Below are 13,468 nucleotides of genomic sequence, written 5' to 3'. Positions count from 1 at the left end.
TGCCATCCGATGGCTGCTGAGGCCAGTCCTTTCACTGAGCTGCTGCCTCCGGTACAAGAAGTGGAAAGGGCCCCCCAACCCCAGGCTCTCGCCCATCACAGTCACGGGCACGACAGAGCAGCCCCACCCCTCTGCCAAGAGCTGGCTCGCAGCGAGGACGGACACACCTGCTGACCCCCCGCACATCCCCTACTCTGCTGGCAACCCCCAGGAGGAACCGCCTCTCCAAGGGTGAGCCATGGACATGGCGTCTTCCCTCTTGGGCAGGAAAAGCCCAGGGCAGACAGGAGGGGAGCAGCCTGGGGTCGGGGAGAGGCGTGGGGAGGAAGGCACAGGGCTGGGCTATGTCAGGGCACAAGAAGAGCCAGATCCAGCCCCTCGGGCGTCACAGGAGGGAAGACACTGGAAGCAGGCAAGGACAAGCGTGGGGCCGCCGGTGGGGGGCAGCAGAGGTCACCACGGCTGAGGCCTGGGCGCACGGTGACATCTGCTCAGGCCACACCCGATCTGTTTTGGGAACTCAGTGACTTTTCTTTTCTTTCTTTTTTTTTTTTTAAAGAGTTTATTTATTTATTTGACAGAGAGACACAGCGAGAGAGGGAACATAAGCAGGGGGAGTGGGAGAGGGAGAAGCAGGCTTCCCGCCGAGCAGGGAGCCCGATGCGGGGCTCGATCCCAGGACCCTGGGATCATGACCCGAGCCGAAGGCAGACGCTTAACGACTGAGCCACCCAGGCGCCCCTCTTTTCTTTTTTTAAAGTAATCTTTACGCCCAACGTGGGGCTTGAACTTGCGACCCTGAGCTCAAGAGTCACCTGCTCCCCCGACCAAGCCAGCCAGGCGCCCCTCAATGACTTTTCGATTGCAAAAGCAGATATTAAAAATGAATTTGCAATTTCCAAAGACACAGCGACAGAGGAGGAGGCAGGACCAGAAGGCAGGTGTCCGGACAAGGAAAACAGTTCACTGGGAAGGAAGGAGGAGGAAGCACAGCTCACCATTTCCAGCTCTTTGTGGGCGTCCAAGGCAGTGCACTCACGCTCAGATCTTTCTTCCACTCTCTTCAGAATGTTCTGAGCACAAGAAAATCTGCGTTAATTTGATCCTGTGTGGCGTTTCCTCCCCACCCCGCCCCCATGCAGCGGTGACACAATGAAGAGCCCAATGGGGCGCAGGAGAACCCACAGCAGGCCCAGGACCGAGCATCCTGACCCACAGGGGGGCCCGGCTCTAAAACGATGACCACAAGTCAGGCTCCTGCAGAGAGTTAACCATGAAGGCTAAGCTGCAGCCCGAGATTTCCCTGCCCCCCCCGCCCCCGCCGGGGGCTCAACAAGGAGACCAGAGAGAAGCCGGTGGCCCCAGTGAGGTGGCCCCAGAGGGGGTACGGGCATGCGCAGGCCTGCCCTGGCCCCGTGGGGCGCACATCACTCATGGCAGGCACGGGGCAGGGGCGGGGGCGGGGTGGGGGGGGGCTTCCCTGCCCGGCCCCTAGGACTGCCGTTTGTAGCCGAGTCCCAGTGACCCTGAGACTTTGTTAATTCTGGTCTTACTGATGAAAATGCCTTTTTTCCAACTGTTTGATTTTCTTGAATTAACAAAATGAGGCTTTTGCTCACCTTTGCCTCAGACACGCTTCCTCGGACCACTTCCCTGACGGCTCCAGGCCGCCACCCCCTCCCCTCGCCCCCATGCTTCCTCAACACAACACTGAGCTAGGTCTTGATCTTACTTTCGTTGGTTTTCATTGTATAAAAATTAAGATTTTCATATATCCATATATGCGCTTTTGCTATGATTTCTTAAATGCTCCCCCCTCTGTCTTCTGTTTCAGTTTTTCCAAGTTAAAAAAAAAAAAACTCACACATCCCTTCATTGACCGGCGCCCTGTGACTTGGGTTCGTGCTCCCTGAGTTCTCGAATAGCGCCCTCTCGGGCTGTCCAGGGGGTGGGGGTTGCTTCCTCTGACGCCCCTCTCTTTGGTCTCAGGCCTCTGGGCCCGGTCCCCCCCTCCCCTGCTGGGACCTCTCCTCCTTACTCTGCTGCCAGGGACTAGCTAGCTGCCCCAGGACTTTGGTCTCTGCCCCGTCTGACCTCTGAGCTCCCCTAACTATGGCTCACAGGTCACCTGTCAGCTCATTGACCACAGAACCACGGCCAGATCCACACCATCCACTCCCTCTGCCGGGTGGACCCAACCCCTCCCTTAGCCTGCGGCAGGCACGGGGTCCCCTTTCAGGAAATGTCCCCCTCTCCAGGCTTCCCTGGCCCCAGCCCTCCTGGGCTTCCTCCTTCCCCCTACTCCTCCTTGGGCACTGTGTCCCAGGGCTGGGTCTTGGGACCCCTTTCTCTCCTTCCCTGATGGTCTCTTTTACTAAATGCCACCTAGATGCTGAGAGGCTCTGTGCTGACTTCTCCCTTTAACTCTGCACTCGGAGATTCGCGGGCTCAGTCATCTCAAGCTCAGCGAGGTCACATGGAACCCTGATGCTCCCCAGCCTGTCTCCCTGCCTCGGCAGGGGCTGCGTCATCCCTCACGCTGCTCCAGCTCAGATTCTTCCTCCCTCTTCCCCGGAGTAGCAAGTGGGCATCTCAATTCTGATTTCCCTCCAGGATCTCCCCTCCTCCCACCTCCCACCCTCCCCGCCTCTCCCCCAGGCCAAGCTGCCTTTCTCCCATAGCTTCCTGACCCCTTCTCCCATTTGCCCTCCTACTCTCCTGCCCATCACTCTGCACAGGCAGCGTTGTGTGCGCTCACCGAAGGCAGTCAGATCAGGCGATGCCCTGTCCTCCTGAAGAATGAAGCCAGCATCTTACCTGGTCCCTCGGGGCCTCAACTGGCCTCACTACGTCTCTGCACTCACTCCTGTCAAGTTCCCTCAGCTCACCACTGGCCCTCCTGCCTGTGAGCCTGGCTGCCCCAGGGCCTTTGCATAAGCAGTTACCTGTCACCTGAATGGCTCCTCTCTGTTAGCCAAGTCTCAGCTCAGATGTCACTTATCTAAGAGTCTTTCTTCACCACCCCCAACTGGCGGTGGCCAGGCAGTGACCCCCGATCATGTGCTCCCCCGTTTCACTGTCCTCACAGCCATGACCACTTCCCACTTGTGTGTGCTTGTCGATCTCTCTCCCAGACTATGGCTCACCGGGAATAGGGGCTGAGTCCCCCACTGCCTGGCACACAGTAGGAGCTTCGTTAGGGTTTGTGGAACAAATGGACTTCCTAGAAAGCTAGCAGAGAGCTAGAACGACCAAAGGAAACGGTCTGCAGCGGGAGAAGCATACGCAAGCCCGGTCCGCACGTCGGGTGGGAGAAGCTGGTACCTGGACCAACAGCTTGAGGCGCGTGATCCTCTGGAAAGGCAGGATGAGGAAGGAGGACAGGGGCAGCCCCCGGCACTTGGGGTCCAGCTCCAGCTGCGCAATCAGCTCCCGAAAGGCTGCCTTCTCCTGGCTGGGGGACACAGACATGAGAGTGGGTCTCTGGCTCGCAGGTGGCGTCAGTCGGAAGGAACCAGACAGCCCACGGGCCCGGAACACACGCTGAGTTCTTGTCTTTTAATGGAAAATCGACTGTTCATGTGCAAGCCAAATAACAATAGTGGCTTCCCATGCCCGGCCCGTGAAAACTTAGCAAAATATGTTGTGTGTGGGAAGGTAAGAATTCCTCGTGCGGCCAAGTTTATGACTCAGACGCGGCATTTGGTGATTTACCCAGCAGGGATCTGTGGCAAGGTGACCCCACATAGTGACAGCAGCGGCCACAGGCTGGGGACAACGGCTGCAGGGCCCAGCGCCGCTCCTGCCAGCAGACACGAGCCGGTGGCTCGGCAGTGGGGAGCGGGGGCCGCCGTCCCCTCGGGCCCAGACGCCCTGCGCTCGAGGGGCGCACCGTGCACCCTCGGCCCTGCAGCGCCGGCATCCTGTCCTCCTGTCTGCTCGCTTGTCCTCAGAGCTAGCGTCCCGATTCCCTCGAGTCCCAGTTTTCAACCCCTGAACGGAAAACACCAAACCCCCGAATGCTCAAATTTTAAAACCTCCACAGTTAGCGACGAGGCTGGATGGCCAGGCCCAGGGGAGTGGAGCGTTCAGATGTCACTTCTCAGGGAGGCCTCTGGCGCTCCTGAGCGCAGCTAAGAACACATCCCGGGTTCGACTGTCACCGGAGCGTGACACACACACGTGAGGTAGGCAGAAGAGGCAAACTGACGGGAAAATCACTTCATCTACCCGAACCCCAGGGAGGCTGACAAGTGGGCAGATGAGTAACGAAGTCAGGGTGTCGCTGGAACACCAGACACACCCCCCGCCCCATCCTTGCCTTTGGCTCTAGTTCAAACCACCCTCCCGACCTCCTGGGCCCCGAGGGGCCCTCCCGGCCTCAAACTCTCTTTTCTAAGCTCACAGAGCTCAGCCCAGCCGTTCCGGACACGGGTCCGGTGGGCGCCGTGGCTGGTGGTCTTGGGGTCAACATTCCTCTCGTGACCCCGCAGCCCCCGGAACGTGCCAGGCGTGGAGACTGTCCCGGGAAAGCAGAGGTCCCAGGACGGCGGCTCGGTGTCCCGGTGGGAGAAGCGACAGCCCGCAGCCGGGGAGGGGGTGCACTCACAGCAGCTGTTTGTAGGTCCTCTCCTGGTAGGTCTGGTTGCTGACGTAAGTGATGTACACCGAGAAGTGGTTGGCCGCGTAATGGTACACGATGTCGCACACGTCCGAGATGACGATGTTCTCCTCCATCCGGCGCTCCAGCTCCAGGAGAAACCTGCGGCGGGGCAGCGGCTCGGGTTAAGGGCGCCTGGACAGGGACGCTCAGGACACACCGCCACCACCGGGCCTGGCTCGGGCAAAGCCACAGACGCGGCAGGACGTGATGCCCACACTGAGGGCGCGCTTGGTCACATCAGGGAATTACTCGTCCAGTGTTTTTAGGTGTGTAATAGCGTTAGGAGTGTTTGTCAAAAAGAGAGAAAGGGGCCTTATGTTTGACGTACATACTGATGTGCTCACGATGAGGTGACGACAGGGATTCGCTTCAGCGGGATCCCCCGGGCGGTGGGGAGGGTGGGGACGCGGGCAAACCCGGATGCCGGGCTGGCGGTGGGCTCGCCACTCTGGTGTCTCTACTTCTGCGTGTTTGGAATTCCCCACGAGAAAGTATAAGTAAATACATAAATAAAAAGACTCCCTTTCCCCCACGGGGTGAAGCGGCAGAGGCCGAGGGGTCTCTCAGCCACCGTGCACCCGAGCCCACTGGGTGGGGCTGCCGGGAGGAGGTGGGTGTCCGTGCGGAGGAGGAGGGGCCCACGGGGGGCCCACAGAGTGCCCGGGGCGCCCCAGGGGTGGAGGGGCCCCTCCTGCCACACCGCGGCTTCACATCTGAACGTGTGTGGTTGGACCAGCGCACCCATTGGCTGAGTTTTGCGCTTTGAGCCGCAGACTCCGTGGCCCAGCGGGAAATGGTCAGTGGAGGTTCTATCCTAAGAGTATGATTGGCGTCCCTTTCCTCTTTGCGAGAATCAATGAATAGTTGTTTATTCCTCCTTCAGTTAAGCTCCTCCCATCCTTCACAGGCGAAACCTAAGCACGGTTCCAAAGCCACTGCCATAAATTATTGCAAACCCCATCTAATCGGAGGAAGAAGGCGTAAGGCCAGGACGGGGCTCTGCACTGGCCCCCAGACGGTCTTGGGGCCCTGCGCGTGCCAGGACAGGGTTTTAGGACACCGGGATAAAGAGCAGCTCACACGGACCCCCCTGGACCTGGTCAGGACGCCCGCCACACACCTGCCTGATGGTGGGGGACACGTGGAGCACTTGTGCTGATGGGAAGGGTCTGCACGTAGCAGGCCTGTCCAGGGGGACGTGATCTGCCGCCCTGCTGGGAGGGGTGGCAGATGGTTGGGTTCACGTGTTTGTTTATATCTTACTACAGATAATTCCGAACACACACAAGCATAGAAACCTGTGCAAGGAGCTCTTGCCACCAGCTTCAGCCATGCCCCAGGTGAGAAGCTTCTAGAAGCTAGGCCCCACAAGGCCCAGAGCAGGTGGCTCACCGCTCACTGACGGCCATGACGTCCAGGACGTTGGAGAAGAGGATGTGAGCCTCGGACGGGTGCAGGATCTTCTTCAGACGCTCATTCTCCATGAAGTGAGACACAAGCAGGCTCAGGCTTTTATAGTAGGAGGCCTCGGAAGTGACCAGCTCGAACATGGCCTGTGTCGGGACAGACAGGCAAGAGGAGGGCCAGGGGTCACCTTGCAGGGGGGCGTCTACCGCGCTCCCAGTTAGAGACGCAGAGACGGGCAGGCCCGTGTGCGCGGGGGCGTGTGGAGTGAGGGCGCCTCCACACACTGGCAGCGAGCCCCCTCTGCACAAAAGGCAGAGAGAATGTGCTCATGGCTCCCTGTATCCAACACTGGAGACCACCTAACGCCCGAAACACAGAGCAGGTGAAAACCCAAGAGGTCAGTCATCTATGGGAGGCCCAGCAACTGCCTAGGGTGTCCTGGTGCAGGATGGGTGTGAAAATCCTTACGGAGGGACGCCCACCCTTACACGCCCCCAAGGCCGGCTGGAAGAACACGGGGGGCCACAATGTCAACCACACGTATCAGCAGGGGGAGCAACTTATATCTTTAACTTGTCTGAAAATTGAAAAACGAGCATCTATCATTTCTTTCACGGTCTAATTTTATAATGTAATCGATAAAACAATTTTTGTTTTGAAAAAGAAAAAGAAATCCAGAATTAATAAGCTTTTTGGAGGCACCCTTACTCTGTGTCATGACTGCTACCTGATCATTGAGCCTCTGTGCTCTCCGGTGAGGAGCTTCTCTGGAGTGAGGGCGCTAGCTTCCGGCTCACCTTCCTCCCTTGCTCACAAGCAAACCAACGACCCTTCCTGAGGGGGGGATTCAGGTCCCACAGTGGTTGCCCAGAAGGGACCGTGTAGTGGGGTGAACCATGGACCCCCCAAAAGCTCTGGCACCTATGAATGTGAACTTATTTGGAAACAAGTACTTTACAGAAGGATGTCAAGGACATCGCTGGGGATCGGGAGTCTAAATCCAATGACAGGTGTCTTTAGAAGAGAGCCATCTGACACGTGAGGGACGTCTGACGCGGAGGCATGGGGAGGAGGCCGTGTGAAGACAAGGCAGAGCTGGATATGCTGCCCCACGCCGAGGGCCACCTGCAGCTGCAGCTAGAAAGGGCAAGCGGCTCCCCGGAGCCCTCGGGGGCAGTGAGGCTCCCGCCACTAATTTGTTACAGTGGCCCCAGGAAACGATCACAGCCGGAGGAGGGGTGGAAGCAGGAGGGGGAGGAGCACCGGGACTCCGGTCCTCCTTGTGCCCCGACCACCCCACATCTCACTGCAACCCTCCCGCCACTGGCCAGAGCCAGATGCAGGGCTCGAGGCTCTAGCAATGCAAGCCGGAACTCCAGGCTCTGGGAGGCCGGGCGGGAGGAGACAGGGAGGGACTAGCATTTGTTCCAAACGCACCAGGAGTCCTCCCAGGTCCCCCAGGAAGGGGCATATAGGAGCTCCCGTTTCACCACAGGAACCAGATGCAGGGGCGATGTAATGCCCCCCAAGGCACCCACGGATGATGGAAGAGCAGAGACTCAGCCCAAGGGTCTCCCGAGCACCACGCTGCCCCGTGAGAAAGAAGGGACATGTTTGTAAGTTGGGGTCACGCGGTAGCATAAACCTGCCCAGCAACAGTGACGAAGTTCACAGGGAAGTCACTCCAGGGGTCGTCCACCCATCACAGAGCCTGGGCCACCGCAGCAGAGAGTCCCCCAGGTGCCCTAGGGTCTGCACCTGACCTGGGCTGACGGGAGACGCATCCCCAAGTCACGGGGGCCTGGTCCCCTTAGCGGACGAAGCCACAGAAAGCACATCCCACCGGCCTCGCTGGCGGCCCCAGCGCTCGGCTGCCGACGGCTACGCACCGGGACGGGGCTGTCATCAAACCGCGTCCCCGCTGCTAAATTTAAGTTTCCTAAGAAAATGTCAAGCCATTGCAGCTTGCGAGCTCTAAGCAACTATAACTAAAAAACCCCCCTAAACTGAGTGTTGCAGAGAGGGCACAACACCGTGTCCAACCCGCGGCCCCGTCTCCCCGAGTGATGCGCGTCAGGCCCGCCCGGCGTTGCACCTGCAGCCCCAGGCCCACGGCATTTTGTCTGCGGGGGCTCAGGGGGCCGGGGGCAGCGGGGCCAAGGCAGCAGGGCCTTTCAGCGGCTCGGCCTGACTCGCTGCTCACGGACACCAGCTGAGCCCACCGCCCACTCCCCCTCCTCCGCTGACAGGCCATCAGTCGGCCGTGAATTCGGCTGTTTGTCTTCGTGTTATGTCACGTTATTTACTACATCACTATGCTTGCCTTTTCCTTATCGATACTCCTTTTACTCTCATTCAAGCCTCGTGGTGGCAGCGCGGGGCTGACGGGGATCTGGGCCCTGTCTGCTCTCCAGACTCTCACTCACTCACTCACTCACTCATTCGTTCACTCACTCATTTGTTCACTCATTCACTCACTCATTCACTGATTCATTCATTCACTCACTCACTCACTCACTCACTCTCCCATCTGCTCCCATGTTTACTGAGTGCCTGTTTAGGCCCCGGGCATTCAGTGGCGAGCGTGGCCAACTCCCTGCCACCATGGAGCTTGTGTCCAGGGGTGGGGACAGAGCAGACAGGAGTACAACACTTCTGGTCAGGCGGTGAGAAAGGCCACGGAGCAAACGGGGACAGGTATGAGCATAAGAACGTGCATGTGAGTGTGTGTGTGTGTAAGAACGTGTACGTGTGTGTATGCGTGTGTGTATGAGAGTATGCATGTGTGTATGAATGAGCATAAGAACGTGCATGTGAGTGTGTGTGAGTGTGTGTAAGAATGTGCGTGTGTTGCTTACTGCAGGGCACTCCTTCCTGATAAAACCACTGCTCTGTGGCGGGGCTGGGTGAGACCCCCCTTGCCCACCACCCGGCTGAGACCCGTGGCCTCGGGGAACACTCAGCTACACTGACCTGAATTTTATCAATCACGGCTCGTCTCTCGATGGGTGCTCTTAGTGCTCAGTTCGATCTGTATTCTTTGATTTCTGCCAATATTCCTGTTACACTTCCAGTTTTTTCCAGCCCTGCCACTACCAAGCCCGCTCCTGCCTGGGTTCTTTTCAAGGGGTAAGAGCCGCTCAACTCTGGACGCTGCGTGGGAGGGGCTGGGCCATGTGCTTCTGCAGTTGGCTGGGACGGTGGTGGGCCTGGCGCCCGCCCCGGGCAGCTGAGCAGCGGAATGGTCAAGGCTTCTGCCTTGGAGTTAGCCAGACCTCGGCCATGAATGAGAATTGCTTTATCCAGCTAAGCCTGTTTCCATGCGCACAAAATGGGAACAACAGTCCCCAGTGGACAGTCCTCAGCCTGGAGCCCGCCCATCTCAAAGCACCTGCTGGACGCCCAGGGTCATTACCAAGCTGACATCAGGGCGCTGCCCTCACAGCCTGAGCTTCATGGGATGGAGCTCCGGCCAGAGGGGTTAAGAGGGGCTTGTACTAGGAGGTGACACGGGATGTGACAGCAAGCCCATTCCCAGGGGCGCAAATGTTCATGCAGAGAAGGATGTAGGCACCTGGTGGGACAGTGGGGCTGGTGGCCAGGCCACGAGAGAGGGCCACAGAGGAAAGAACAGGCTCCTGTGTGCATTTCTGAGTCTGTCCCCCTGCCTGCCGTATAGGCCAGAACCACACAGCCCTGTTTTCCAGTGTCCGGGAGGGCTGCTCCTGAGCTCTGAGTGTGTTCACACCATTTCCCAAGCTGGCCCGTGGATGAGAAGCCCTGTCCAGCTCCCTGCAGCCTAGCCCACCGTGCTTGGAAGGCACTGGGGCCTATCTTTCTCAGTAAATTCAGATCGTTCTCCAAAGAAAGGAAACGACAGAGAGAAATCATTGGTGTCCCAGCTGGGACCATCACGGTTCCATCTCACACGAGCCGGCCAGATTTAGCTTCAGCCAACAACATCTCCCCTCCCTGGGGCCGTCCAGAGACGTGTGAGACTGCGGCCCCCAGAGCAGCACTGCACCCCTCGGATACAAGACACTCCAGACGCACAAAGCCGGGACCCCCCTCTAATGCAGTGTGGGCCACGGGGTCTGCTTGGGGATCGCTGGGTGTGCAGGCTGTCTCAGCACGGGCCGGGGGGGCCCAGAGTTAGGACCACTGGCATGCTGTCCGAGCAATGCATTTGAAGAAACGAATGAGACCCCAGCCCAGCAAGGGGGATGAAAGGGGAGGCATGGATACCAAGAAAATCTGGGTGATTCCCTACCTTGGTCTTCACCTGCACCGTCTCCTTGTAAGTCAGGATGCTCAGTGGAACCCCCACGCGGTGCATTCTGTATGGCTCTGGATTGTTTTCAGCATCCCCTGACCTCAGTGTTCGTGAATCACAGCTGTCTGAGGCCCTCACCTTCCCTTTATCACGATGTGCTCATGGGACCTGAGTCTCCAGGGTGACCTCTGTGGAGGTCAGAGACTAAGGCCGCCTGTCTCCGCTGCCGTAGTTGTCTGGTGGGGCATCGGCACAGCCAGGACGCAGAAGCACCCCCCTCCGCCACAGTCCCAGGGTGGGGGTGGGGCTCGCGTCTTCCCAAGTCCCTCTTCCCAGGACAGGCTGTCCACAGCGGCCGGGTCTGAGCTCCCATCTGAGCGGGTGAAGGGAACAAAATGGATCTTCTTAGGTAGCCTGCGTCTTCCCACCTGTTATGGACTGAGTTGTGTCCCCCAAAACTCATATGTTGAAGCCCTAGCCCCCAGTATGACTGCATTTGGAGATGGGGCCTAGGAAGAAGTCATTAAGGTTAAATGTGGTCATAAGGGTGGGGCCCTGATCCAATATGACTGGTGTCCTTACGAGAAGAGACAGACCCCAGGGATGCAAGCCAAGGACAGGGGTCCCAAGAGACACCAATGCGGCTTAATCGCGGACTTCCAGCCCCGGAGCTGTGAGAAATCCATGCCTGCTGTCCAGCCACCCAGTCTGGGGCAGTCGGTGAGTGCAGCCCAAGCTGGCCAAGCACCACCTGATTTCCCATCCAGCTCCAGGAACTCTGGTGCTCTCCATCCTCCGGGCCTCCCTCGCTCGCCATCTGACCCGACCTGGACCGGAGGCTGGGGCCAGGAGCCCCCTCCCGACACGGACACACACCTCTCAGGGAACCAGGGAAAGTCGGGCATTATTCCAAATCACCGGAGCGAGGCCTGGGACCAGAGTCAAGAGAAAGGAGACGACCTCTGCGTCACCAGGGCCACAAAGACCCGACAGATGACTCTTCACCGGTATTCTGTAACAGCCCGAACTTCTTCCCAAAAATCACACAGGAGAGAAAGTTCATTTTGCAAGAACTCAGGACGTTCCTGCTGCCGCTCCCTTGCCAGAATGAGGCATCTTTCTCTCTCTAAATCCAGGAAACGCCTGGCCACGCTTCTCTCTTAGTCACTACGCTTCTGCTCAGACACACAGGCGGGTGCAGCCCTCACCCGGTGAACGGAGGTCATGGATGTCCTTGTTCTCTCCACCTTGTCTGCGCAGGGTTAGCAGAGACAAATGGCCCCAGGGTGCTCGTCCAACACCCGACAGGTGCCTGTCACCTCACCCGGTCCTCACTAAAGCCCTGGAGGTCTCCCAGACTGTCCCCACCGGGCAGAGGCGGGTGCTAAGGTCACACGGCCTGTGAGCGGCGAGACCGAGGTTTGTCCTTTTGACTCCAGGGCCCCGTGCCTCCACCGCTCTGCTACGGGCCAAGGAGGCCTTCCACACAGACACCGAGGTTTCCCCACGAGCCCAGAGGCCAGTGGGGCCCGGCCAGCGCCCTGTCTCCTCGGAGGTGGGCCTGCTGTGATTTATATAGGAGCCCCCTCCCTCCTACACTGGACTGCAGACTCCCTCCAGGTCCTTAATCATCTGCTTATTATGTGCTGCTTTCAAGTAGGTGCTTCATAAGACTGTTAAAGGAAAAAACCTCCAAACTACAACTCAAGCGTGAGCCAGTCCTGGTTTACGGGTGGGTTAGTAACGCCTGCCCACTGGTAACTTCCACCCAAAGGTTCTGCTCCCCAGGCTCCTTGCTCCCCATGTTTGGGGCAGCCTGCCTGTCTGTTTACAAGGACACCATTAGCCGCATCTTATGTTCATCCTTCTCTCTTGGCTCCTGCTGGCCTGGACGTCCAATGTCCGTCTCCTTTCCTGGACAGCTTCCTAAAGCGGCTCGTACAGAAAACTCAATGCTCCAGAAGTTTACTGACCACCTGCTATAAGCTGGGGGCCGCCAGACACTGGGGACCCCGAGATGACCAAGGCCACCCCCTGCCCCCTTGGAGACCCTCAGCCCAGGAGACCTCAACCGCGGGGGAGCCCAGCACCTCAGCTCACTTGTTCCACAAACATGTACCAAGAGCTACCTCCAGGATGTGCCTGGGCTCGATGCTGGGGACATAGAGAGACAGAGGCATGCTGTCACCAAGGATGCAGCCAGGGCACGGTCAATGACAGCTCAGCAGCGATCCTGACAGTGAAGTGGGAACACAGGGGAGGGGGCCTCGCCCCAGCGGTGGGGAGGGTTCTGGAAGGGGCTGAGTCAGAGAATAAGAGTTAGCCAGGCAAAAGGGGGGAAAAGCCAACATTTTTCAACCTGGTCCCCCGACCACAGGTGTTTGTGAAAATGCAGATCCCCAGGCCTCACCCTAGACCCACACACAACCTGTCCTGTAACAAGATACCCAGGTCCAGGGGCGCCTGGGTGGCTCAGTCGTTAAGCATCTGCCTTTGTCTCAGGTCATGATCCCAGGGTCCTGGGATCGAGCCCCGCATCGGGCTCCCTGCTCAGCGGGAAGTTTACTTCTCCCTCTCCCACTCCCCCTGCTTGTGTTCCCTCTCTCGCTGTGTCTCTCTCCATCAAATAAATAAAATCTTTAAAAAAAAAAAAAAAAAGAAGGCCAGGTCCTTGTGAGGCATGGCAGTGACTGAGGGCGCTGGCCCCCAAAGCTTCCACAAGCACCTTTCTCTCTTACTGGTGCCTTGGAGTCCTAAGTGTCAGGGCACGTGCCCGACGCCTCTTTCCCGTTAGTACATTTGCTTCTAGCTGGAAGGTGGGAGGGGACAGAGAGAAAGCTGGGCCATAATGCCAGGGGCTTGGGGTGTCCCTCCCGGAGCACCAGACTGCCGCAGAGGCTGTGGGCATGTAACCCATGGACAGCTTGGTTCAGACCCCACGGTCCAGGCTCCATGCCCCACAGTGTGCCAGAGGGAGTTACGGTACCTTGTTCTGCCGAAGGCCGGGCCTTGTGCTCCAGACGCTCAGGCCCCGTGCACAGATGGCCACGCACTTCCTCTCTCCTCGGGGAGTGCTGCAGGAGTCAGGAGAGGGGCGGCTAGGCCCTTCCGTCAGAGACCGCACC

General features: G+C 58.5%; 1 protein-coding gene across 1 annotated transcript in view; it reads right to left on the bottom strand.

The window, feature by feature from the left end:
- Positions 1–13,468, bottom strand: part of NGEF (neuronal guanine nucleotide exchange factor) — a 38,495-nt gene that overhangs the window by 5,592 nt on the left and 19,435 nt on the right. The window contains exons 4-7 of the mRNA XM_032397474.1: positions 6,056–6,216; positions 4,610–4,762; positions 3,325–3,454; positions 999–1,073 (exon numbers count right to left, since the gene is read on the bottom strand). Coding sequence (XP_032253365.1) covers positions 999–1,073; positions 3,325–3,454; positions 4,610–4,762; positions 6,056–6,216 — 519 coding nt within the window. The remainder of the gene's footprint in view (positions 1–998; positions 1,074–3,324; positions 3,455–4,609; positions 4,763–6,055; positions 6,217–13,468) is intronic.

The sequence above is a fragment of the Phoca vitulina genome, unplaced genomic scaffold (assembly GCF_004348235.1).
Source record: "Phoca vitulina isolate PV1807 unplaced genomic scaffold, GSC_HSeal_1.0 scaffold1, whole genome shotgun sequence".
Taxonomy (NCBI): Eukaryota; Metazoa; Chordata; class Mammalia; order Carnivora; family Phocidae; genus Phoca; species Phoca vitulina.
This window is presented reverse-complemented; position numbering and strand designations above follow the sequence as displayed.